Source organism: Leiobunum rupestre, chromosome 4 (genome assembly GCF_980474605.1).
Source record: "Leiobunum rupestre chromosome 4, qqLeiRupe1.1.hap1, whole genome shotgun sequence".
Classification (NCBI taxonomy): Eukaryota; Metazoa; Arthropoda; class Arachnida; order Opiliones; family Sclerosomatidae; genus Leiobunum; species Leiobunum rupestre.
This window is the reverse complement of record NC_143387.1, coordinates 66,862,060-66,887,195: the sequence shown is the minus strand read 5'-3', so window position 1 is coordinate 66,887,195 and position 25,136 is coordinate 66,862,060. Positions and strand designations below refer to the sequence as shown.

General features: G+C 36.5%; 1 protein-coding gene across 2 annotated transcripts in view; it reads right to left on the bottom strand.

Annotated features, from left to right (window-relative positions):
- The window catches only part of ASPP (Ankyrin-repeat, SH3-domain, and Proline-rich-region containing Protein), a 183,469-nt gene that overhangs the window by 79,110 nt on the left and 79,223 nt on the right, over positions 1–25,136 (bottom strand). For both annotated transcript variants that reach the window (XM_090173941.1, XM_090173942.1), the window contains exon 3: positions 10,437–10,502. In XM_090173941.1, the coding sequence (XP_090030067.1) occupies positions 10,437–10,502 (66 nt within the window). The remainder of the gene's footprint in view (positions 1–10,436; positions 10,503–25,136) is intronic.

Sequence of the window (25,136 nt, the reverse complement as noted above, 5' to 3'; positions counted from 1 at the left end):
AGTCCCGACATTTCTGAATCGTAGACCTTATGGGATGAAGAGATAGAAACCAGAGCTGGGCATTTTTTGAAAATACAATCTCAGCTCACAAGCCGTTGATGTTAACCGGTCTCACGTTTCGCTCAAGAGCAGTTCAGATAATGACGTTCTCTCAAAGGCATTCAGATTAAACGCGTTTAATCATCGCTTCTCTCGCTCAATTTTCTAATTGAAGTGCTTGCCCTCTCATTAGATCAATATTGAATTGAATACTGCTAAAGCTTTTTCAAGCTCAGCTCAATATTAAAATAGCATATTACGCTCGCCTCATCCAACAGCTCAGCGAACGTAGAAAACTAAATAAAACTGAATCAGTTCTAACCACTCTTTCGTTTAATCAACGAAAAAAAAATCAAGAACTACCGAAATAATATAAAATTCGGAAAAATCAACGGACAAGAGTACATTTTATAGCGCCGAAAACAATCTGTTTTGGCTAATTATCATTCGTCTTCTGTCACACAATCTAAGACTAACGAGGAGACATTCCGAAGTGTTTCTTCCGATTTTTTCAAACTCGGGGGTTAAGTAGATCTTCGTGTACCTTGAAAGCTCCCAAAGGGAAAAGTTTCAATGGACATTCATGTTGCCATGGCAACCAAAGAAGTTTTTCACAACTCAAGTTTAAACTTTCTCTACGTAAAATAGCATGGGATAATCACGGACTGTAAACCACTACGATTTGACCGAAATTTTATTGAACCCTTTTTTATCGATTTTACCCAATTTTATCAGTTTTACCCAATTGTTTTGCCAAAATTTTAATTTTTTAAAATTTTTTGAAAATGTCAAAGGGCCCTTACAATCCGTGGTTTTCCCATGCTATTTTACGTAGATAAAGTTTAAATTTTATTTGTGAAAAACATTTTTGGTTCAAGATACAAGAAGGTCTACTTAACCCCCGAGTTGGAATAAAATCGGGGAGAAACACCTCGGGATGTCTCCTGGTTAGTTGAGACGCTCATCTCTAAGAACAGCTCATCTTCATTTCATGAAGCTAAAATTTAGGTGTTCGATTCTTTCACTCATTCGTAGCTAAATATAGAGCCCACTCCGCTCAATTAGTTGAAATCCACTGCTCATCGCGACTCCAAACGCTCCAATCCGCTCTAAGATGAGCGGAACGCGCCCATCATTGATAGAAACAGAGAGGACTGGGCTCAGGGCAGGACAAGTACCGAGGAAGAGAGACAGAAAAAGAAGGGCCGGTAGAAAAAATAGGATGGTCATTTAGAAGAATAAGAAAAAGGAGAGAGAGAAAAGCCAACTTTATTTTTTCAAGAATTGAGGGAATTTCGCAACCTAAAATAGAAGGAAGAAAAATATCTTTTCATCTGATCCGCGCCTCTTTCATTCTCTTACGGTCGAGGCGCGGAGAAGCGGGTTAAACTCCGACAAGAGTTTTGGAGAGTTTCCCTTATTCTCCGATAGCCCCATCTAGCGCCGCGAAAGTGTAGCCTCCGGGCCGCGGAATAAAGATATAGTTGGGGAAACTCGGGCCACTGGCGCTTCAATATTATAGAGCCGGTGGCTGCGAAGGGGATATACTCGAATTCGGGCCTGAAAGTGATGTTATAGAAACGATAGGGCTAGCCTTCGTTTTCTCTTCTTTATCTCTCTCCGCGAAGTGTGTTTTTGGTTTCAACTTAGTTGAAATGGGATTCCCGTCGTAACTTGAGAAAGATTTTTCTTAGATCTTTTTATTACCCCTATATTCACTTTGGAAAAATTGAAAATGTCTTCGACTTCTTCAACAAAATCACTCTTACAATTTAGTAATCGTATTTTGTACGTATACAAGTCCCACAAATGTAATAAAACTTTCGTAAGAAAAATAATAGAGTTGTTAATACTTCGGAAAAATAAACGTCCTAACCCGAGAAGAAAAGCTACACAGTCATCAGACCGAATCAGTTCAGCGGCAAAACTAATTATTTTCAAACCGGCACGAATTTCAAACACTCCGCTAAATTATGAGGGATGTCCTCCACCGAATAACAACCTAACGGGCATTCCGGTTTCTCCAAAAACCGGTGTTCAGGGTGAAGCTAATTCACAGGGTTCGGTGACTAATAACGTAATCTATCAACGAGGCGGTGCATTCAAAGATAGGACGACTTTCAATTTTGAAAACTTATTTTTTTTAATGAAATCTAATTTTTTTTTAGAGTCGGAGTGTGAATGGAAGGCTTATTTCTAGCCTCGGTCATTTCATACTTTTCTCCCTTTCAAAACGGGATACAAAAAATACTCCTCTTACAGAAAAAAATCCAATTTCCATTTATCTCCTTCAGGTTTCGCGAAAACGATTGTAAAAGGAACCGCCATAACTCGGGAATATAAAAGGCAAATTCGAAAAAAAAAACCTATAAATTTCCACTTTTTTGATCAAAGTTCGCTGACATATTAATCTAGATTCAAATTATATATTAAAATCATGCCCGGAAAACAATCACACCAAACAAACATTTAATTAAGAAATTAAATTAAAATAAAGAAATCTTTTCAAATATTTAATTAAAGTTAAACGGCCAGCGTCATTAAAATTAAATTTATTTGTTTTTAATGTAAGATGATAGTGGGGGCTGTTCTCTATAAACGATATATAATTTGTAAAAATATTCGACCTACAAGTACTCAAAACGTAAATAACTCGCGTAACCCCAAAATATTCGGGACCCCCATTTCCCTTGAGCGCACCTACCTCTAGCGCCAGAGATGGATAGCAGAAGACTCTTGCATTACATTAAGCAAAAATTTGGCGAAAAGGAGAAAAAACCACGCACTCGCTCGGGAGAGGTGAGATATTTGCGTTTCTCTCAACTAGCGGTAGGTGGCGCAACTGCGTTACAACGTCACCAAAAATGCAATTTTGGAAAATAAATTGTAAAGGAAATAAATATTATTATATATTGTATATTTATATATTTACATAATATCCAATTTTTATTTATACTAAGTATTTATAATATTTTAAATAACAAAATTATTTTAATATTATTTTTAACCAGTCTTTTTTTATAAGCTCTAAACAAGTTTTTAGGAAATTAAATATTAATAACACTGGTTCTTTAAAGAACTATATTCAAAAAATCCCCAACATCATTACGTGAAATATTTCAAATCAATTGCTCAAAGTATATAAAATTTTGAAATATATTACCCCATTATAAAATGTTAAAAAAAAATGGAAAAAATGCATAGCTAAATGGGACCAGAAATGAAAACCGATTAGTCTTAAGGTGAATGGAGAGACGGCCCTTTTATCCATTAGTCAAATTACCATTATCGAAAATAAGAGGAAACCAAAAGACGTTCTACCAGAAGTTTATAATATTCATTTTAAAAGAAAAGTATTCATCTGCGTCATAAAAAGGAATCATCCCAGCTTAATTAGCACCATCAGAAGTTTATAAAACCCCCAACTAGAGAAGTGTCCGTCTAGATCATAAATGTGAAACCAGTTTTGACTTAACTTGAATTTCCCGCCAAATCGCGGAAACAAAAACCGCATCACGGCTGGAAATTTACCTCGCGTATTACTCCGCCAAACGATGAAAAATATAAAAATGACACTGCCTAACAGCCTCAGGATATTAACTTCTTTGTAAATCTTATTTTTCCTACTAAATAGCTTTAGAAAATAAACTATATGCACTATTTTTTCTTCCAAATCTAATGCATTTTTGAATCCTGCTACAGCTTGCGAAATTCAATGTTTCAGGCGAATAACATTAGTAGCATAGGGAGATGGACACTGCTCTCATAAGAGACGTATTATTTACTTTTGGTTCTACTAAAAATCTATGCCCAAGAAGATTAAAAATTCGAAAAAAAAGAGCCATTCATCTTTTAGAGTTTTTAAAACCATTAATTTTCCAGATAGAAGTGAAAAATAAGATATTCATTTAACTGGAAAAAAATCAATAATTCTTTCCGATTATAATTCATGAAAGAAAACAAAATTTGTGTCTTTAAATTTTCCACTAAAAAATAATAAAAAAAGTCCAGAGAAATTACGAAAGACCAAGACATATTGGAAGAATGGGGAAAAATGATGGTTATATTTTACTTTCAAAGTTATTGGATTTAACAGGGAAGAGATACGGCGTACGGCGGATAATGATGTCGTAATGAACCATCATTAACTTGTAGGATGGCGGCGAAATCAGCGTATACTTTACCCACGTACCCGGCTTTTAACTCGGTGTGTAAGATGACGTTACGATTTAGCGCGAAGCTTATAGGTCGGAAGGCAATCCCGCGTAGATTTGGTCCTAGTTTTCTTCCCGGAAAAGGATTATTGGCCATCCATTAGTTCGGAATGCGAGGAGTCATTCGGGGAACTAACACGGATGGACAACGGCGGGGTTTGTCTGTGCCATAAAACGATTGATAATATAATGGTTGTTACATAGTTTGATCGAGGTTTACATGGAATGAAAATTCGAGAATTTTAATGGTTTCCCGGACGCTGAAAGACGAATTGGGAAGGTTTGATTCTGGTAAAGGATAATGTACTTCGCCTAAACGATAAGATTCCAATTTAATTTAAAGGTTCTGGATCAAATTAAAATGTAAGCGAACTAAAATTTAGTTTCCTCTAACGCGATCCATAAAGTGTTTTGGCCCTAATGGGACGTCACTCAACTTTGAGATGCACAAAAATGTATACGTGCGTAAAGTAAAATAAATTATCACGCGCGTGAAAACCAAGCTTTAAATTTAGAGCAAAAATCAAGCAAATCGAGATACGTTACTTTTTAAAGAAATTCTAAATAAAAATCCTAATGTTACTTCAACTTTCGTTTTAGTATATTTTAATAATAATAATCATAATAATAATAATCAGCTAGGCTAATACCCAAGGCACAACCTTAGGCCTAAGTCATCAAGCGACTTTTAAAACCATTAATTCCGGTGGTCGGGTTACAATGCGTAGTAGGGTGGTGGCAAGCGAGCCCTTCATGCTACGCGAGCCAACAGCTCCCCTACTCCTACTATTACCATTAACCTCAATAAGTTTTTATGGAAGGGGTGAAAACTCCCGACATACAATCTAAAGATTTATAAACATTCTTGCTAAAACCACAAAAATTAAATATTAAATTTAATTAAAATTAAAAATATTGGAATATAAAATATCACCCAATAGGCCTTTCTATAAAATAAGCTATGGTTGCCGAACTTGTTTTTATGTAGTACATTCGTCAAGAATTACGTAGAAGTTCAGTTCAGTCACGGCCGTCTCGAGATCTGCTTCGCGCTCATAGCGGCCCAGGCGATCGTCCGAAAATCGCGTATGGGAAATTAGTTCAAAAACTTCTCACATTGTTTTCTGGCGCTAGTCTAGCCCCCCCTTGAGAAAATTCGCAGCCATGTTATCGAATGGGAGGAACTGCACGGAACTTTGGAATTTCAATTATTATCGCGTAATGTGTAATTTTTTTTAAAATATTTTTTTAGTAATATTTAAGTGAATTAATAATAAAAAAGTTAAACACCTCTTGAGATTTTTTAACACAAAGTAAAGTTTTGAAAAACGTTATTAAAATTTGGTCATTCTGGAGCCAGAAGTCGCCGTTTTCTGTATATAAATGTAAACATAAACAAGTGGTTCTCCTTACAGCTGTATTTTTGCTATGTAGTAACTTCCAGAGGCTTTTGTTTTGTATTAATGTTTAAAAATTTAATTTAATTAAAGTAGTAAAATAAATGAATTTTAAAAGTAAACAAATGCGACTTCTCTTGAAGAATACGTAAAAGTTTATTATCAAGGTAATGACTTGTTTTTTTAAGAGCCGAAATAAGTTTAATAATACATAATATTGGAATATGGGATGATGTATTATAATGATAATTTATACAGGACTAGTTGGAATATTGTTCAACATAGTATGATTATTTATTCAAATATTGACTAGTTGAAATATGGGTTAACGTGTAATAATTTATACAGGTACATGTGTTGACTATGTGGAATATGGTTTAACATAGTATGATAATTTATTTAGATATTGACTAGTTGAAATATGGGTTAACGTGTAATAATTTATACAGGTACATGTGTTGACTATGTGGAATATGGGTTAACATAGTATGATAATTTATTTAGATATTGACTAGGTGGAATATGAGTTAGCGGTTAACGCATAAAATACAGGTATTTACAAGTTAGAATATTGGTTAACATATATATATTTATACAGGTATTGACTAGGTGGAATAGAGTTGACATATAATGATAATTTATACTGGCATGGATTAATTAACTAACTGTCACTTGGAAGATCACTATGAACGAAAATAGTGATTGAAACTTGGAAGGTATTTAAATCTGATAAATATAATAATAGTTAGGAAAAATTTAGAAAACTACAATTTACAACTTGAGTACTTTTCGAGAAAGAGGCTTTTGCACAAGTTCTTTCACTTTCTCAAATTTTGCGGACAGAGTTTTGGTAATATTTGTGATAATTGGAGGTACGACCTTTCTACAAATTAAATCAGCAATTTCATTCGGGTGATTATTATTCAAATCACATTGGATGTAAGGGCATAGAGCAATTTTTGGCCACAAGTGGATTTCAATGTTTTTTAAAATTGCAGGTGAATCCCGGTACAGCTCTCTCTATGAATGTTGTTACTATAGCGATTAACATGATAAAGCTTTGCTGGGGATACCTAAGGTTTCCTCTGTCGGATAATTTTATCAATCCAAGTAATGGTGAGTCAGAATTAGCCTGCGATACATTTTCAAGGCACAATTTGCAAAAATGTTTTTCTTCTAGGATTTGTACTACATAACCTGCCAAGTATGCGATACTTGCTAGCCGTAAGGTGCATCTCTGTGTATCTGGGTACTCATCCAAAGCATTTAGTATGTCAGTAACTTCAGAAGGTAACGTAACTTCATTGCTGTTAAAAATAGTTGAAAATTCATCGAGTCTGGTGTCAATCATGGCTGATAGATTTGTGAAGCTGTCTTGGGGAACGTTAGATGTTTTAGGTTTTGTTAATGATATAGTGCCTCTCTTAAGGATGGATTCCAAACTGAATATAGTGGCTCTTGCATCAAGCATGTCATTCCCTCCAGCCATTTGCCTGAGGATGCTGAAAAACATTTCAATAGCATCGCTCGTTAAATTTCTTGTCAAGACAAATTGTAAACCAGATTTAAGGAGGTATGACACGCAAGATATTGTAGACAATGAAGTTATTCTAATAGATTCATATGTTTCCTTTGTCAATATTTTCTTCTCGCAGTCGGTTTGAACTTTTTCTAGATATTGAGGAAAATCATTTTCTAGCCAAGCCAGTCTCTCGTCATTAACAGAGAAGAATGGACACTTGTTCTGATTTCTGGACCTGTATCCAAGACTCATAGTGGCTACATTGTGAATGTCATACCACTTTTGAATAACTTTCATATAAGTGATAGTTGCACCTGCTGTTTTAAACTTGTGCGCTTGTGGATGACTTCCTTGGTAGTTCATTAGATATTCCAAAGCCGCTATGACAGGAGTTGAAAATATATCTATTGCTCGCCTTACACTCATCTTTTCAATATTACTTGGGTAAACAGCTTTTCTCGTGAGGCAACGAACTGGTTTGATGTTTTCGTCTTTTTGAAGCTCGTAAGTCCATTTAACGTACTTACCCGAAACATCTTCAGAGCCTTCTTCACTATCAGTTTCTAGGAATCGAGTTTTGACATTCTTCATTACGTGGCTAGCATCAAAACTAAGATTCAAAACTCGGCTTTTGTCCACAGGGTGTGGTACTGTTGGTATAAGGGTGGAGCGAGGACCATTACCAAGCAATCGCATCATGGCGCAATTTGTTTTGTGGTTGTCTGTCACTAATCTAATGACAAAGAAACCACAAGCTTCTATTTCTTGGATAACTAAAATGGTTAACTTGTGGAGCTCTACACCTGTAAGTTGCTTTGAAAAATAATAAGCAGCTGGTATACTAAATGACATTGACATCCCACTCATCAGGAAACATAATAACTGATTTGCAATTACTGGGACTGTTGGTTTTTTAGGCTGTGGTTCATCACTTGCGCTAGCAACAACAACAGTGATGTTCCGTGCAGTGTCTTTCAAGCCAAAGATCCGGTCTAACTTTTTATCATAAATCGCTTGGGGCTTGATGGACATTTCATCAATAATTACTGACACGAATCTATCTTTAGGATCAAGTCTGCTAGCTTCAAGTCTGAGTCGTTCTTTGATGACTGTTGTCACACCTGTTTCTCCATTGATACCACCTACAAATCTCTTCAGTGTTCTCTTGGAAGGTAAGGAAAGGATTCCATTTTTCCTGGGGTAGTTATACCCTTTAGGAGAAGAAAAGTTCCACAGAGCACACTGTCTCACTGCAGCTTCATTCCATGTAGGACGCTTTTTTTTATAGTTGCAAACTATGTTCAGCAAGAAAATAGCCTCGTCATTTTCGTCATCAGCATCAGCCATCAGTTGTTGAACCTTCTTTACTGGAGGGTTATTAAATGCATCAAGTTGGGTCCGAAGTGAGTCAATTATTTCTTGCAGATCTTGTAATTTTTGGTTTTGGCGCCAGACTTTGCTCCTAAAGGTGTTAATGGTTCTTTTCATCTGTAGATAACTTTCAGCAGTTGGCTGATTTCGTAAAATGGCATATGTTGGAACTGTTATTTCAGTTTCAACTTCATTATTTCCGAAGGGCTCAGATAGTGAAAGTTCATTTGAGCTAGAAATATTTGGAATAAGTCTTGCATCTTGTAGAGTTGAAGTTGATGCTCCCTTTAAGATCTTTGATGGTGGAGCCTTTAGATTTCTTTCTCTAACATTCCTGGTAACTTCCTCGTCTTGTTGCATGTATTTTGGATAATCAGGAAATACAGTTGGAAAGGCACCTTTCTTTAATTTGCGTATCTTTAGACCTTCATAGTAATCACTTTCCTTAAAATGTACACTACAAACAAATCTTTTGCGTGATGCGTAAGCTTCATTGACCCCAAAATCTTTTCTAGATATGTTCTTAGTCCATAAGTTGCATAAATTTTCATTAACTGGAAACTGATGAAATGATACATTGATATTCTTCTTAGATTCACAGAATGGAACACAACAAATTTTTGTGGTGGGCATTTTTGAATATTAAAAAAAGGCAATATTTTAAAACTAAAGTTTGAGAAATGTGAACTTAATTTAAAGAATATTAAAGCTATTTATAATAATAATAATAATAATATGAATAATATTGTGGTTATTTATTTAAAATTCTGATAAAATAAATGCTAATACTGGTTTGAAAACTTAAAAACTTGAAACCTGTGAAAAGCAAAATAAACTTTGGTTATTCTTAGCAATTAACTAATAAAACTCAATATAAGCATATTACTTTAATTAAATAAATATTTTAAATGAAAACTTATTGGATAAAGATCAAATCGTAAGTTTTATATCCCAAACTTTCCAGAAGTTTTTGAAAAACAACGCTAAAAGTATTACCTAGATGAATTTACCGCCATAGAAAACTATTAAATATCCCGCTGATTTTTTACATTTAAGGGGGGGCTAGGACAGCGCTCCTAGTGTTAAAAAAAGGTATTCGCGGAAATACATAGGAGAGGAAATCTTTGCCTGGGCCGCTATGAGCGCGAAGCAGATCTCGAGACGGCCGTGGTTCAGTTTATGCCTAAAAACAGGGTGCCTCGTCAAATTTACTCTTATGTCCAGGGCTTTTCGTAGTAAAACGTCATCGATACGTCACCCGTGACGCAGCAGCAAACAAGAAGGCCAATGTGAATTTATAACAAGTTGGCAAGCCAAAATATACCTCTCATCGGAAGAGTTTTTAATTTTCAGTGAAGCGTAACTGTATCCGTGGTAATTAAAAAATTATACTACACCCAATGACAAAAGAGGGCGCTTTTGGAAAAACCTTTTCCCTGATTCTAAGAAACTGCGTACGCAGTGATTACCCTTTGCCTCGAAAATGCGAACGCGTTCGCAGGCCTGACAGAGAGACCCACAGACCGACAGACATACCCACCCACCCACAGACAGACAGACAGACACGGTGGTTTTATAACCCCTCCTAGGGTACAAAGTCACGGTAAGTCACAAGTGTTTTTCACGCGGTCGCCGATTCACATAGACTTACGTTTTATAAACTTTAACCTGGAATTTCTTAGACTAGATGGAAATTTGAAATCCATTACGGCACATTTTTGCATTTATTTAAATTATGTTCGGAATTTAATTAAATCGATTAATATTTATTATTCAGGACTACAACGATGGCCAACATTTCATTATTTTAGTCCGGTGATTCGGAAGCCTAGCTGGCTTCGCTTCAATAAGGCCGTAGAAAAGCGCCTTTGAAAAATCCGATTTCCGACTTACTTTAAGCTGCTGCTCCGGAATCCTCTTATCGTTCAATTTCTTCCCATTTTTCTTTGGCACTTGATCCTATCAAAGGAGAAAAACAGAATCAAGTCTCGAAACAATTAACGAAAATTCAAATAATTTGATTAACTAAAGAAGCAGTGGCGTAGCTAGGGGGGGGGGGTGGCGTGGACCAGGCTCGGAAATAGTGATATTTTTTAGGGGGGCCCTGCGGGCCCCCAACCCCCCTTAAGTTTATTTTTATTAAGAGCCACTGGCCCAAGCCGGGGGGGAAATTGGGGGTAAAAGTTTAAAATTAGGTAGGGAAAATAGGAAATAACATTAATTAACTTTAAAACAAGCAAGTATATTATAATATCACACATAATCATTTGTAACGCTAGATCCCGCTCTCGTATAGGGTAGGAAAACATAGTTTCAAAAACGGCGTACAAATCATCATGGAAGAAGAAAGCTTTCTTCTTCCATGAAATCATGTTCCAGAAATTTCCGTAAAATGTTTAATAAATATTTTTTAATTAAATTGAGAGCCCCGGTGGCCCGCAACCCCCGTTCGAATGATTTATTTTAAGAGCCCACTGATTTTTATTAAGAGCCATTGTCCCCAAGACTCCCGCTAATTCCAAGTCTGGCGTGGACGGTCCGCCCCTGGTGCCACCCGTTTGGGCGTGATTTGGGCAGTGGCGTCGCTAGGGTGTTTTAGGCGGCGCTTGAGCCACCTGTAAAATTTCTGAAGCGCCACCTAAAATTTCCGAAAAGCGCCTCCTAAAATTCAGAATTTTTGTAATTCACTTGGCTAAAAGTTTCTTCGATCTTAAAAATGGGAATTAACAATTTCATTTTTCCTAGCCGGCCTCAATATTTTAACTTTACAAACTTTTTGGGAGAGCCCCTCTCCCTATATCACTCAATGGCGCTTTAGCCTAAGGCACGGTACAGGGCTGAATAGTACTTATGGCTTAAGCGCCACCAGTTTGGAATATCTGGTGACGCCACTGGATTTGGGGTGGACACCTGACCATGATATCCACCCCGGGTGTCACCCATGCTAGCTACGCCACTGTAAAGAAGGAATATAGGCAGATATGTATGAACCGAGGCGGAGCACGGCGGGAAGGAGGTATTGGCTTTCCCAAAAAATGTTACTTGGAGGGGTACCTAATGAAATCGTCCCTTACAACGATTTTTAAATACTAGCTCCAAAATGACGAGATATAAATGGCATAATGAAGCAAACATTTATCCCGTACGATATTACTGAATACTTGTAGTAATGTGATAATAAATAAAAGTATCCTTTGATTTTACTCATATGTACCTTATTTTACCACCTTATATCACCTTAAATTCATCTGAAAATTTATAAAAAAAATGTTCTAGAACATTAAATTTTTTGTGATTTTGAAAAAAGAGTTTCTTACTGTGTTTTACAGATATTTAAAAAATTAGCAATAAGTTAAATTATGAGTAACGCGCAGTATTAAAAAATATGTAGTGAGGCCTTAAATTTTCTATATGGAAATGACTAGGAAATTCGACAATGACGTAAGAATCCTAAGCGTGTATAAAAAAATAGTTGAGGGCCTAAAATCGTTGAGTGAGGGAGAGAGAGATAGAGATAGAGAGAGAGAGAGGACTAGAAGAGAGTTCCCAAAAACTCTTAATAAGCTAATTTGGAGAGATTTGAGTCCCAACCAACGAACACTTTAATCCTGGGAAGTTTAGAGTGGATTTTCCGCTTTAGTGAACACCGTTATCGAACTAGTTAACCGGGGTAAAGTCTGCGCGAAATTGTTTGTCGTGAAGTGTCCCGACTATCTAGAGTTTTACTCTAGGCGGTAACGCTACGTGCCCTGAAAGCTTAAGAATCTGTCCGAGATAAATTTCCAAACGTGCCCAATCTAGTGATTCGGCTCTCGCGCGCTGCCATTTTTTACTCCTATTTTAGTTCCGGAGTTTCCTATAAATAGTGGGGATTTAACGAGCCTATTACTCTGTTTATCCCCCCTTTATTCCCCCACGGATGGGTACTCTTTGATTGGACTGCCTTTTTTTGCATACACGCGAGGAAAAAATATTCAGTTTGAAAAGTATAGTTTAGTACCCACTGATTTGCATTTTTAACTTTTTTCGGTAAATTTAAATTTAAAGTTTAACAATAGAATATATTAACTGAATTAAACTGCATAATGGTCTAGAAAATACAACGTAAACTTAAAGGGAATACGAACGAGTTTTAGATTTAGGCCACCAGGTTTAAAGGAATCTAGTGCTGATTGTCACTAGTTACGTTAAACGCATGCCGTAAGACTGGTTAGCAGATGATTGTTATATTTAGTTTCTACTCCCTTTATGAGTTAGAAATATTTTATTTACCAAACGTTTAATATCTAATATTATTTAAATCGGGAACGTATTTAAATTACTGAGAACGTACAGGAGCGAGAAGTACTACCTAAGCCTGCCTGAGAATCGTAATTTTAACTGCATATGTAGGCCTGATATAAAAACTCGTTCGTTCTTGATAACCTAAATACATTCTTTTTTAAAGTTTAAGAGTGAAAGCCCCAAGCGTGGTTGAGCATCGATTCCTAGCAAAATAGATTAGATTTTATGCATCGGTATTAAGAGAAATACTGCGGCTTGTAGTAGAAACCACTAATTTAATATCATCTTTTAAAAATTATTTTTGCATTTTGTCTAAGATTTACCTATTTTCGTCTGCAATGCCCAAACTCACCGAACACTAATGTGTAGAGGTGGGCGAAGATTGAATTTCGGAAACGAATCGAAAAGTAAATCCCAATAGTCCTTTCTATAAAGTCATTACGCTTGCCGAACTTGTTTTAATGTATCGCTTTCGTCACGACATACGTAGGAGTTCAGTTCAGTTTTGAAGGTTAGATCTTTATAAAAAGGGTGACTCGTCGAATTTTCATAGTGAAACGTCACTTCTACGTCACGAGTGACGCGCCCGATACATAAAAACAAGAAAACCAATGTTACTTTATAGAAAGGCCTATTCGAAATTCGATTCGGTTAATCGAAAAATCGAATATTATTCGTTTGAATTCGATGAATCGATTTTTAAGAGGCGATTATTCGAATTTCCAATTAATCGTTTTAATCTAAGGGATAATTATTTTAAAATGATTTTTCGTTTTCAAAAATCATTGAAAATTTTAGAAATTTAATTAAAATCTTTAGCCTCTTTGATTTAGGAGTCAGAATTAATCGGAATTGTGTTTTAAATTATTTAAAAATTAAGTCTTCAAAAAAGGTCCAAACGCCACTACGGTTCTTTCTTCTTCTGTCTTCGCCGGTATTTGGACTAGCTTGTTCTGAACTACATGGCGTGGCCGTAAAAACCGATCCGTCCAATCGCGAATCACCACAAGCTTCATCGTCATCGTCCGACATTTCGCCGTAAAAATCTAAATAACTCTCCCTGGAGTCATTGTTTTATTTAAATTTCAGTAATTTCTTGCCCAAATGCTTTAAACCTTAGAAATAAGCTGCCCTACACTTAACTCGTCACTCTCGAAAACAAATGAAATGAAACGCGACCAGTCGCTGAGTCACCTGACAGAAGTTTTACTCTCGTTTTCAAACGATTATTCGTTTTTTATTCGTTTTCAAACGTTTATTCGGTTTTTATTCATTTTCAAACGTTTATTCAGTTTTTATTCGTTTATTATTCGTTTTCAAACGTTTATTCGGTTTTTATTCGTTTTCAAACGTTTATTCGGTTTTTATTCATTTTCAAACGTTTATTCAGTTTTTATTCGTTTATTATTCGTTTTCAAACGTTTATTCGCTTTTTATTCGTTTTCAAACGTTTATTCGGTTTTTATTCATTTTCAAACGTTTATTCAGTTTTTATTCGTTTATTATTCGTTTTCAAACGTTTATTCGGTTTTTATTCGTTTTCAAACGTTTATTCGGTTTTTATTCATTTTCAAACGTGTATTCGGTTTTTATTCGTTTATTATTCGTTTTCCAACGTTTATTCGGTTTTATTCGCTTTTTATTCGTTTTCAAACGTTTATTCGGTTTTTATTCGCTTTTTATTCGTTTTCAAACGTTTATTCGGTTTTTATTCGTTTATTATTCGTTTTCAAACGTTTATTCGGTTTTTATTCGTTTATTATTCGTTTTCAAACGTTTATTCGGTTTTTATTCCTTTTCAAACGTTTATTCAGTTTTTATTCGTTTTCAAACGTTTATTCGGTTTTTATTCGTTTTCAAACGTTTATTCGGTTTTTATTCGTTTTCAAACGTTTATTCGGTTTTTATTCGTTTTCAAACGTGTATTCGGTTTTTATTCGTTTTCAAACGATTATTCGTTTAGATAAGAGGTATTCCTAAGTGAAACGATTGTCCGAATTGTTTTAAAAAAAATTTATTTTCACGAAATTTAAATTTCCATTCTTCGAATCGAATAATCAATTCGAAGCAAACGAATACTATTCAAAATATTTTTTTATTCGCCCACCCCTACTTATGTGTAAGGTGAAGCTTCTATCTCGTATACAAAGATCATTATCCTAGTCTAATTGCGTTGAATAAAATAGGTTGAATAGTATAATAGCCGTATTAGCATTTTAAAACCCGTCGGGACGAAATACAAGCAATTTAAAAGTTCTTTCTATAGAGGAGTTTACCCAAAAAAAATGCTAGTTGGACGTGGAGAAAAAGCTATAAGCAAATAAAAGAAGACTTTCTATGAATTGAAGCTCTTTTTATCAGGCCCGTACCACTCTTTCCGTAGTAATAGCGCCATTCTTTGGCGCAAACATCGTCAGATAGCCGAGATTGTCAGTCAAGGCTTTTCTTTGGAATTTGATAGAATCGCGAAGCGTATCTTAGCCACTAACCCCCAGCGGAAAAAGCATCACCTGGGAGGTTATTGGCGTCAAAACCTAGGCTAAGCGATGCCGCTGGAGCTGCTGTTATCAAAGGACAGCGAGAAAGCTTCTATATATATTTTTTTTTAATATTTTTCTTATCTAAAGAAAAAAAAGTCTTAGAAAGAAAAATATAGCGCCTAAATTGGGATAGTTCAGCAAAAAATCTCGAAGAAGAGAGACAAGAAAGAAAGAAGATTGGAGAAAAGAAACCTTGTGTCAGGTCCGCATTGTTTGATAAGAAGGCGAGGCTTAAACGGGGACGTCGCGTCGGAAAAGAAAAGTTCGGTAGCCGCGAGATTACCAGGATTTGCAAATCAATCACTGATGTTGGCGCCCCTTCGCGATTAAATCTTCCAAGCGCCCTATTTCCAACCGTATCGCGTGCATTCTAACTACGCAACTTTGCATGCGAGTGTCAGGCGTATGGCTTAGCGTAACTTCATAGTTTTATATTAATAGTCTGTTTTCTCATAACTTCGCTAAGGACAACCCTACCCAATTTGCTTCTTGCACGGAGATAGAGTATAAAAAAGCTTTATTTAGCCGGAATAAAGTTAGGTTTGCAATATGGAAGATAAAATATATACAATAAGTCAGATTTGGTTATGACATAAAAATACAAAATAAGGATAGAGAATAAACAATAACAGGAATCCATACTTCCACTTGGAATGCTTATCCTGGCGTATTGCGTATGGTAAGATCACTCTGACGGCTTTAGCCCCGCCTACGAGAGAAAAAATCCCCTTTGCGCGCGCTCCCCTCTCACGTTATTGTTTGTTAAGTTAAAATAGTGACGTCAAAAAACATGTAGTCAGCCACATCGAGACGAAAATCTGCCTCGATAAGCATTCCAAGTAGAGTTATGTATTCCTGACAATAAATAGATATGGTTTGTAAATGAACAATATATGAAGTTTAGTTGCTGCAAATTAAATAAATGAATTAATGTTGGAAGAATCATAGATTCTACTAGGAAAGACTTGATTTCATGTTCGGACTGGGACTTATTCGCTAATTTTATCATCCTTTGCAATGCAGTTCATAGGTGGTTCCTTTTAACTTAACATTTGGGAGAAGTAGATTCGAGTTGGAGTTGAGTTCAGTTGCTGAAGGAACGAGCAGATTTGAATAGTGTTGAGTCATGGTTGAGTCAGTAGTTCCGGCGTTAGGCTTAGAAAAATAAATGGGCTAATAGGCGGTTAAATAAATCTTTCTGACTGTCTTGCGGCCCCTGTTGAAAAATGTTGCCAGATCTATGAATAGAAAATTCCCAGCTTTGGAAATATAAAGAGACACCATAGACAAACCAACTTTTCAAATTAAAGATCATAGACAAACCAGTTTTATGGGCAGTCGCAGCAACACAAACTCTATAATAGACTATTAATGATTTTTTATTTAAAAGACTATTGACTGATTTCAAAATTACTTTTTGTCGCGGGACAGTAACTTTAAATTGTGAGGTATAGCAGGCATACTACCTTTATACCCTAACATGGTGGCGTATATGTTAGAGGTCACTGTGTCCTGGGATATATATTTTTCTATTTTCTGGCAGTCCTGCCTTGGTATTTTATGCTAATAAACGCACGCTCTTTTGTGTTCTAACTTAACTTTTATTCTTAGTTCTTATATATCAGTATATTCACTCGCAATATGGATTTTTAGATCCACCAATTACCCAATGCCCATTGACGTCTTCCAAGGTGATGGAAGTACAAGCCGGTGACCTTTTAACTTACCCCTTATTCGTGTCGGAGGAAAATTCGACCATGAACCCCGTGGATCGTCTCTAAATAGTCATTGTCCCTAAATATAAATTAATATTTTCTCGATTTAATATTCTTTTTAATAATGCCGTAATTAATGTTTTAAAATAAGCCATAAAGATGTATCCGCGAATATAAAGCAGTATCCGCCGAAGTCGTACGGAAGTACGTAAATTGTCCGCTTCATGAATTTCGCGAGTACAAAAAAATGAGGACAAAACATTGGCTAAGCTATAATAAACAAAGAGAGACCCTTCCAATATACGACGGTGGTTGTACGTCCTGTCCTGCTCGCCGAATTTTATGAGTCGGGTAGTTTTAGAGATAGGTTTCACCGCGAAGAGAGGAAAATAAAAGAGCTCTTTGAGCTATAAAAGGGACAGGGACAATAAAATGACGGCGGACATTTGCCTATAAGCGCCGCGGACCCCCAAAAAGACATAAAGAACGGATGGAGAATATAGCGGACCAATTTGGGCCTTTAAGCGGAACTGGGACCCCTAGGATGCTTTATGTCCCGAATAAAGCATCGGGTTCGGCTCGTAAATCCTCATTGATCTCTTCGGAAACCCCGCATTAACCTTGATTAAAGGCCCAATTACAGTTGAGCGATCATATAGAGTTCGTCGTGGTAGATGCCGCGACTCAAAATATTATCCATTGCCTATATACAGTTAGGTTTTACAGGGGAGTTAATTCGTAATTGAAAAGTCGTCCGCTAACGCGTGCTACGACTTGCTTTGAACGTAGCTAGCGCCACTATTTTTTTTAAGGTAACCAGCAACGCCACGATTTGTTTAGAACGTAACTAGCGCCATTATTTTTTTAAGGTAACCAGCAACGCCACGATTTGTTTTGAACGTAACTAGCGCCACTATTTTTTAAGGTAACCAAGACCACGATTTGTTTTGAACGTAACTAGCGCCACTAGTTTTTTTAAGGTAACTAACGCCACGATTTGATTTCAACGTAACTACATGTAGCTCCACTATTTTTTTAAGGTAACTAACGCCACGATTTGATTTCAACGTAACTAGCGCCACTATTTTTTTAAGGTAACTAACGCCACGATTTGTTTTCAACGTAACTAGCGCCACTATTTGTTTTAGTTAACCAACGCCACGATTTGTTTTGAACGTAACTAGCGCCACTATTTTTTTAAGGTAACCAAGGCCACGATTTGTTTTGAACGTAACTAGCGCCACTATTTTTTAAGGTAACCAAGGCCACGATTTGTTTTGAACGTAACTAGCGCCACTAGTTTTTTTAAGGTAACTAACGCCACGATTTGATTTCAACGTAACTAGCTCCACTATTTTTTTAAGGTAACTAACGCCACGATTTGATTTCAACGTAACTAGCGCCACTATTTTTTTAAGGTAACTAACGCCACGATTTGTTTTCAACGTAACTAGCGCCACTATTTGTTTTAGTTAACCAACGCCACGATTTGTTTTGAACGTAACTAGCGCCACTATTTTTTTAAGGTAACCAAGGCCACGATTTGTTTTGAACGTAACTAGCGCCACTATTTTTTAAGGTAACCAAGGCCACGATTTGTTTTGAACGTAACTAGCGCCACTAGTTTTTTTAAGGTAACTAACGCCACGATTTGATTTCAACGTAACTAGCTCCACTATTTTTTTAAGGTAACTAACGCCACGATTTGATTTCAACGTAACTAGCGCCACTATTTTTTTAAGGTAACTAACGCCACGATTTGTTTTCAACGTAACTAGCGCCACTATTTGTTTTAGTTAACCAACGCCACGATTTGTTTTGAACGTAACTAGCGCCACTATTTTTTTAAGGTAACCAAGGCCACGATTTGTTTTGAACGTAACTAGCGCCACTATTTTTTAAGGTAACCAAGGCCACGATTTGTTTTGAACGTAACTAGCGCCACTAGTTTTTTTAAGGTAACTAACGCCACGATTTGATTTCAACGTAACTAGCTCCACTATTTTTTTAAGGTAACTAACGCCACGATTTGATTTCAACGTAACTAGCGCCACTATTTGTTTTAGTTAACCAACGCCACGATTTGTTTTGAACGTAACTAGCGCCACTATTTTTTAAGGTAACCAACGCCACGATTTGTTTTGAACGTAACTAGCGCCACTATTTTTTTTAAGGTAACCAACGCCACGATTTGTTTTGAACGTAACTAACGCCACGATTTGTTTTGAAAGTAACTAGCGCCACTATTTTTTTAAGGTAACCAACGCCCCGATTTGTTTTGAACGTAACTAGCGCCACTATTTGTTTATGGTAACCAACGTCACGATTTGTTTTGAACGTAACTAGCGCCACTATTTTTTTAAGGTAACCAACACCACGATTTGTTTAGAACGTAACTAGCGCCACTATTTTTTTAAGGTAACTAACGCCACGATTTGTTTTGAACGTAACTAGCGCCACTATTTTTTTAAGGTAACCAACGCCCCGATTTGTTTTGAACTTAACTAGCGCCACTATTTTTTTAAGGTAACTAACGCCACGATTTGTTTTCAACGTAACTAGCGCCACTATTTGTTTTAGGTAACCAACGCCACGATTTGTTTTGAACGTAACTAGCGTCACTATTGTTTTAAGGCAACCAACGTCACGGTTTGTTTTGAACGTAACTAGCGCCACTATTTTTTTAAGGTACCTAACGCCACGATTTGTTTTGAACGTAACTAGCACCACTATTTTTTTAAGGTAACCAACGCCACGATTTGTTTAGAACGTAACTAGCGCCACTATTTTTTTAAGGTAACTAACGCCACGATTTGTTTTGAACGTAACTAGCGCCACTATTTTTTTAAGGTAACCAACGCCCCGATTTGTTTTGAACTTAACTAGCGCCACTATTTTTTTAAGGTAACTAACGCCACGATTTGTTTTCAACGTAACTAGCGCCACTATTTGTTTTAGGTAACCAACGCCACGATTTGTTTTGAACGTAACTAGCGTCACTATTGTTTTAAGGCAACCAACGTCACGGTTTGTTTTGAACGTAACTAGCGCCACTATTTTTTTAAGGTACCTAACGCCACGATTTGTTTTGAACGTAACTAGCACCACTATTTTTTTAAGGTAACCAACGCCATGGTTTGTTTTGAACGTAACTAGCGCCACTATTTTTTTAAAGTAACTAACGCCACGATTTGTTTTCAACGCAGCTAGCGCCACTATTTTTTTAAGGTAACCAACGCCACGGTTTGTTTTGAACGTAACTAGCTCGAAGATTAGTTCTGAAGGTAGTCAGCGCCACAACTGCTTTTAAAGGTAACTAGCGCCACGAATGGTTTTGAACATAATGATGTGTTTTTAACATTCCTCTCGCAAAAGACTGGTTATATACGTATTTAGCGCCACAGTTGGTTTTTGTACAAATTAACACCTCGACTTATTTTTAATGTACTGTTTTCAAAGTAACTAGCTCGACGACTTGTTACTAACGAATGCATCTGAACGTCACCTACATCATCACTGGGTTTTAACGTAACTAAAGCCGTTTTACGGTAAATTCTGGTAACCCTGGACCCCCTAGTGAGCGAAATATGAAATTGGGAGATCTCCCATAAATATGGAACTTAATACTCCATTTTTAAGAGAGGACAATTTTGGTAAATTAGGGCTTTCGACCAATTGATGTCGTCTATAAATTAAAGGGCGTGTGTGCAAATTAAAAAGTGAAGCGATGGGGAACTAAATTACCAGCGTTCCATATAGCTCAAATTATAATTTGGGTAATGTATACAGATACGAGGTTTCCATTTTTAATAAGCTTATCTGTTTCAATTTAAGTTCAGTGCTAAAAGACGAGATCCGTTTTACCTCGTGGACCGACAACTGCGTAGAAGGACTCACAACTAGGTTTAAGATCCTTGGTTACTCGATAAAAGAAGTTCGCTATATGCTCTGTAATAATTGTCAATTATATATATTCCTAGAATTCACTTATGAGTTCCTATCAGATTAGTTTACTTTCGTATAACGTAATTTCTGTGGTTTTCTGCTTAGTTTTCTTTACCGATAAAGCTTAACTTACATCTGTTTTCGATGATTTAGCCTGGTTCACGCAACTCCTTCAAAACGTTTTGAATCGATTTGAATCGATATCAAAGCTAGGTGTGAACGCGGCTATAATCTTAAAATATCATCATTATGATATAAAGTGTGAAACATTATTTTAAATTTCTATATGCCAAAGAAAAATACGGACTACATTTTTTCTTATATACTGTTGCGCATTGGTCAAAGAAAACGATTCTTCCATAATAAGTTTTTATCTTAACTACCAGAAGTGTGAGCAGATGGCGCCAACAGTCTGTAACTTAGAAACCGTGAAAAATATTCTTTGTTTTTTTGCATTTTTATTGATGACCAATTTTTTGTAAGTTCAACTTTTGTTTACAGTTTTTACCTAAAACAGCGCTTATAATAGAGTTAGTAGTTATTTATTGTAATAAATTGGTAAGTCTGTATTAACCTCCCGGCAAATACTGGCGCCTTCTAGTATGAATAAAAGCATTAAAATCGAGCTTTTTCAAACATTTTTGTTTCCCTGTAAGCAATCTATTGTTTGTTTCCCTGTAAGCAATTTATTGTTTGGTTCCCTGTAAGCAATCTATTGTTTGGTTCCCTGTAAGCAATCTATCGTTTGGTTCCCTGTAAGAAATCTATTGCTTGGTTCCCGGTAAGCAATCTATCGTTTGGTTCCCCGTAAGCAATCTATTGTTTGGTTCCCTGTAAGCAATCTATTGTTAGGTTCCCTGTAAGAAATCTGTAAATCGGTTTATAGAATATGATTTTTCCCTGTAAGCAACCTGTAAATCGGTTTATAGAATATGCTTTTTCCCTGTAAGCAATCTGTAAATCGGTTTATAGAATATGATTTTTCCCTGTAAGCAATCTGAAAATCGGTTTATAGAATATGATTTTTCCCTGTAAGCAATCTGTAAATCGGTTTATAGAATATGATTTTTCCCTGTAAGCAATCTGTAAATCGGTTTATAGAGTATTATAATTTTAACTATAAATTTAGAAAAAGGCAGTCTGAATCAACTACGGCTAAATTAACTTTCCATAACACGAGAATCGTAGAGTGAATTTCGTTTGACACGAAATAGGTCGGGGCACGAATATATCCGTATACACCGATCTCGCGTGTTGGGCGGAAGAGCAAAATACAGGGGGATTTATTTTAAACCCGCAACAAGGGAAAATATAATGAAAATACGAGTAAACTCCCCCTCCCCCTTTTGTTCTCTTTTTCAATAATAGCATTGACTTCGTGGGGCTGAATTTAATACCTTGGTTAAAACAAAAAAAACGCCATAAAAACGTATGGAACTCAAAGCAAAAATAAACCTTTAAAATAAAGGCCAAAAAAGCCATAAAAAGTTAACTTTATTTCTTACTACGGGAAATGTATATAACGCGACTGAAAACTAATATAAAATACACGTAAAATACATTAAGTAGAAGCAAAAGTAACATAACATGATAAGTATGACACTTCCTATTGTTCTAATGCTAATTTTCCTACAGAGTCTTTTCTCAACACTGACACTTATATACAACTCCGACTTGCAACCGAATTGAGTAGTTAGCTATCGTCAGGAATCCATACCTCTACTTAGAATTCTTATCCTGGCGTATCGCGTGTGGTAAGATAACTCTGACGGCTTTAGCCCAGCCTACAAGCGAAAAAATCCCCTCTGCGTGCGCTCCCCTCTCACGTTGTTGTTTGTTAAGCTAACATAGTGACGTCAAAAAAAACCGCCAGCCACATCAAGACGAAAATCTGCCGTGATAAGCATTCCAAGTAGAAGTATGGATTCCTGTAATCGTCCTTGGTAGTAGTATATTTAACCGTGGCAGTGGCGTAGATAAGGCCCCCGCAGACCCCGCAGTGCGGGGGGGCCCCGGAGCTTTAGGGGCCCCCTAATTTCATATCAAAGTATATACTAGATACCGGATAAAATTCCGAATATTGTTTTGCGGGGGGGCCTCGCGGGTCTTAGCTACGCCACTGAACCGTGGTCATATTTAGACACTAGGGCGCTCTGTGCTGAGAACTAAACCTTGATTTAGAAATAACTCTAAAAGTTAGTTCCGTGATAATATTTGCTAGTTATCACAATTGAATATTAGGTTACTTATGGTGTAAGCCAGAATGTATTCATATGAACAGGAAATATGTGGGCAGCACCCGGATCGCAACGTGATTCCCGGGAGAAAAGCCACGCCCCTCCCTTCGCTTTATCTCGTGTAATCAGCTATAGCTAAAACCCAAGGCACCACCTTAGGCCTAAGTCATCAAGCGACTCTATTTTTTGTGTAGGCTGATAACAGGGGCGTAGGAACGTTCTAGAAGTTGGAGGGGGCAAAGATAAACGAAAAGAGGTCTGAAGAATGATTTTGAATTTTTAATGGAGTGTAGCTTCTCCGAGTGCATGTGTACTTTTTACTACTATGTGAATTGGTGGGAAAAGACTGAAATTTAAACACAGTTGTGGTTCTATAAGCTTTATATGCGTTTAAAATGAGCATTTGAGCTTTTTGAAGATTTCAACAGACCAAAATGTTGGAGGGGGCAATAACATTAGTTGCCCCTCCCAGCAAAATTCTAGGGAGGGGCATTGCCCCCCTGCCTACCCTGGTTCCTACGCCCCTGGCTGATAATATCTAAAATTAAGGCTATAACTGTAACTAGATATTATCTCTTAAACTGAATACATTCTTGATAAATTATATTAAGTACTGAGCTTGAAAATGTAAAATGAAAAGGAAACCATATTACATTTCAAATAATTATTATTAAAAAGTAATTTAAACTAGTTACGGTATCCGTTAGGGGTTAATTATCACCAATTACTAAAATTAGATAGATAATGGTAATTAGAAGGCTACAGACAACTGAAAAGAATGTTTCCAAGGTGACAAGCATTGTTATTCAATTTGCATAATAAGCGTGCGCGCGAAGATTAGCGTAAAAAGTCCCCGCCCTATTAAAGCCTCGACAACGCAGAAAGGGTGTTCACCCAGCCAATCCTATACAAATAGCTGGTAGAATGAATAAATATAATTAAAGGAGAGACCTCGCTTGTCCGTGGCCCATCAAAAAGTCATTTGCGATATTAGAAGGCGTGAATGAAGTCCGCCTAATGACGTCAAAAGGGAAAAGCATTCTCAATTATCATAATATTTCTTAAAAACATTTTTTCGTTCCAATGTTATTTTTTCGTCGCCAAAGTAGTTAGGGCGGTGGTTAACTGTAACAAAAACTCTCCAGCGAACAAAAGCTGAAGGGAGCCCTGCCGTTAGATGGAATTACAGAAAATTGGGCCTGGAATAGAAATGGGAGCGGAGTGTATCGTGTAGACTATAGAGCCAGGGTTGGCACAATTTTGCCAAAGGTGGGAAAAACCGCGGTTTTTACTAGGAAAAAACCGGGTGGAAAAAACTAAATTTTTCCGCGGTTTTTTTCCACCTCTTGTTTATCTGTTAAAAACCGTGTGGAAAATCGTACTTCCATGGTTTTTCCACCTCTAGTAGCAAAATGCAATAAAAAATAAATAATAAAAGCAGTATATTCTTCTATTTTATTCACTCTTCTTCTGGCCTTTTTTTCACCTCTCCTATTTGCAATGACCAAATTAGTCACTTAATAGATATATCAATGATTAATTTAGTACGAAAAGAGTTTTTCCACTTTTTTCCGATTTTTTCAATTTTTCCCGGTTTTTGCCGGGTTTTTGCCAACCCTGTATAGAGCATTTGCCGGAATACGTTTTAGCATAAGTGTATAATATTGTTAAAAAGTGTGACACTTCCAATTCTTCACACGCAAAAGTTTTACTGAGAGCTATTCACATGACAGACTGCATTACGGGCTTTGTCGCCGATTTGCGTCCGCTTAATGCGTCACACGTAGCCAAAGTTGACAGTGTTCCGCTTGGGGGAGATTTTCTTCTTGTGATGACGTCACTCTTTACTAGCGCTCAGTAATAAATTATCCA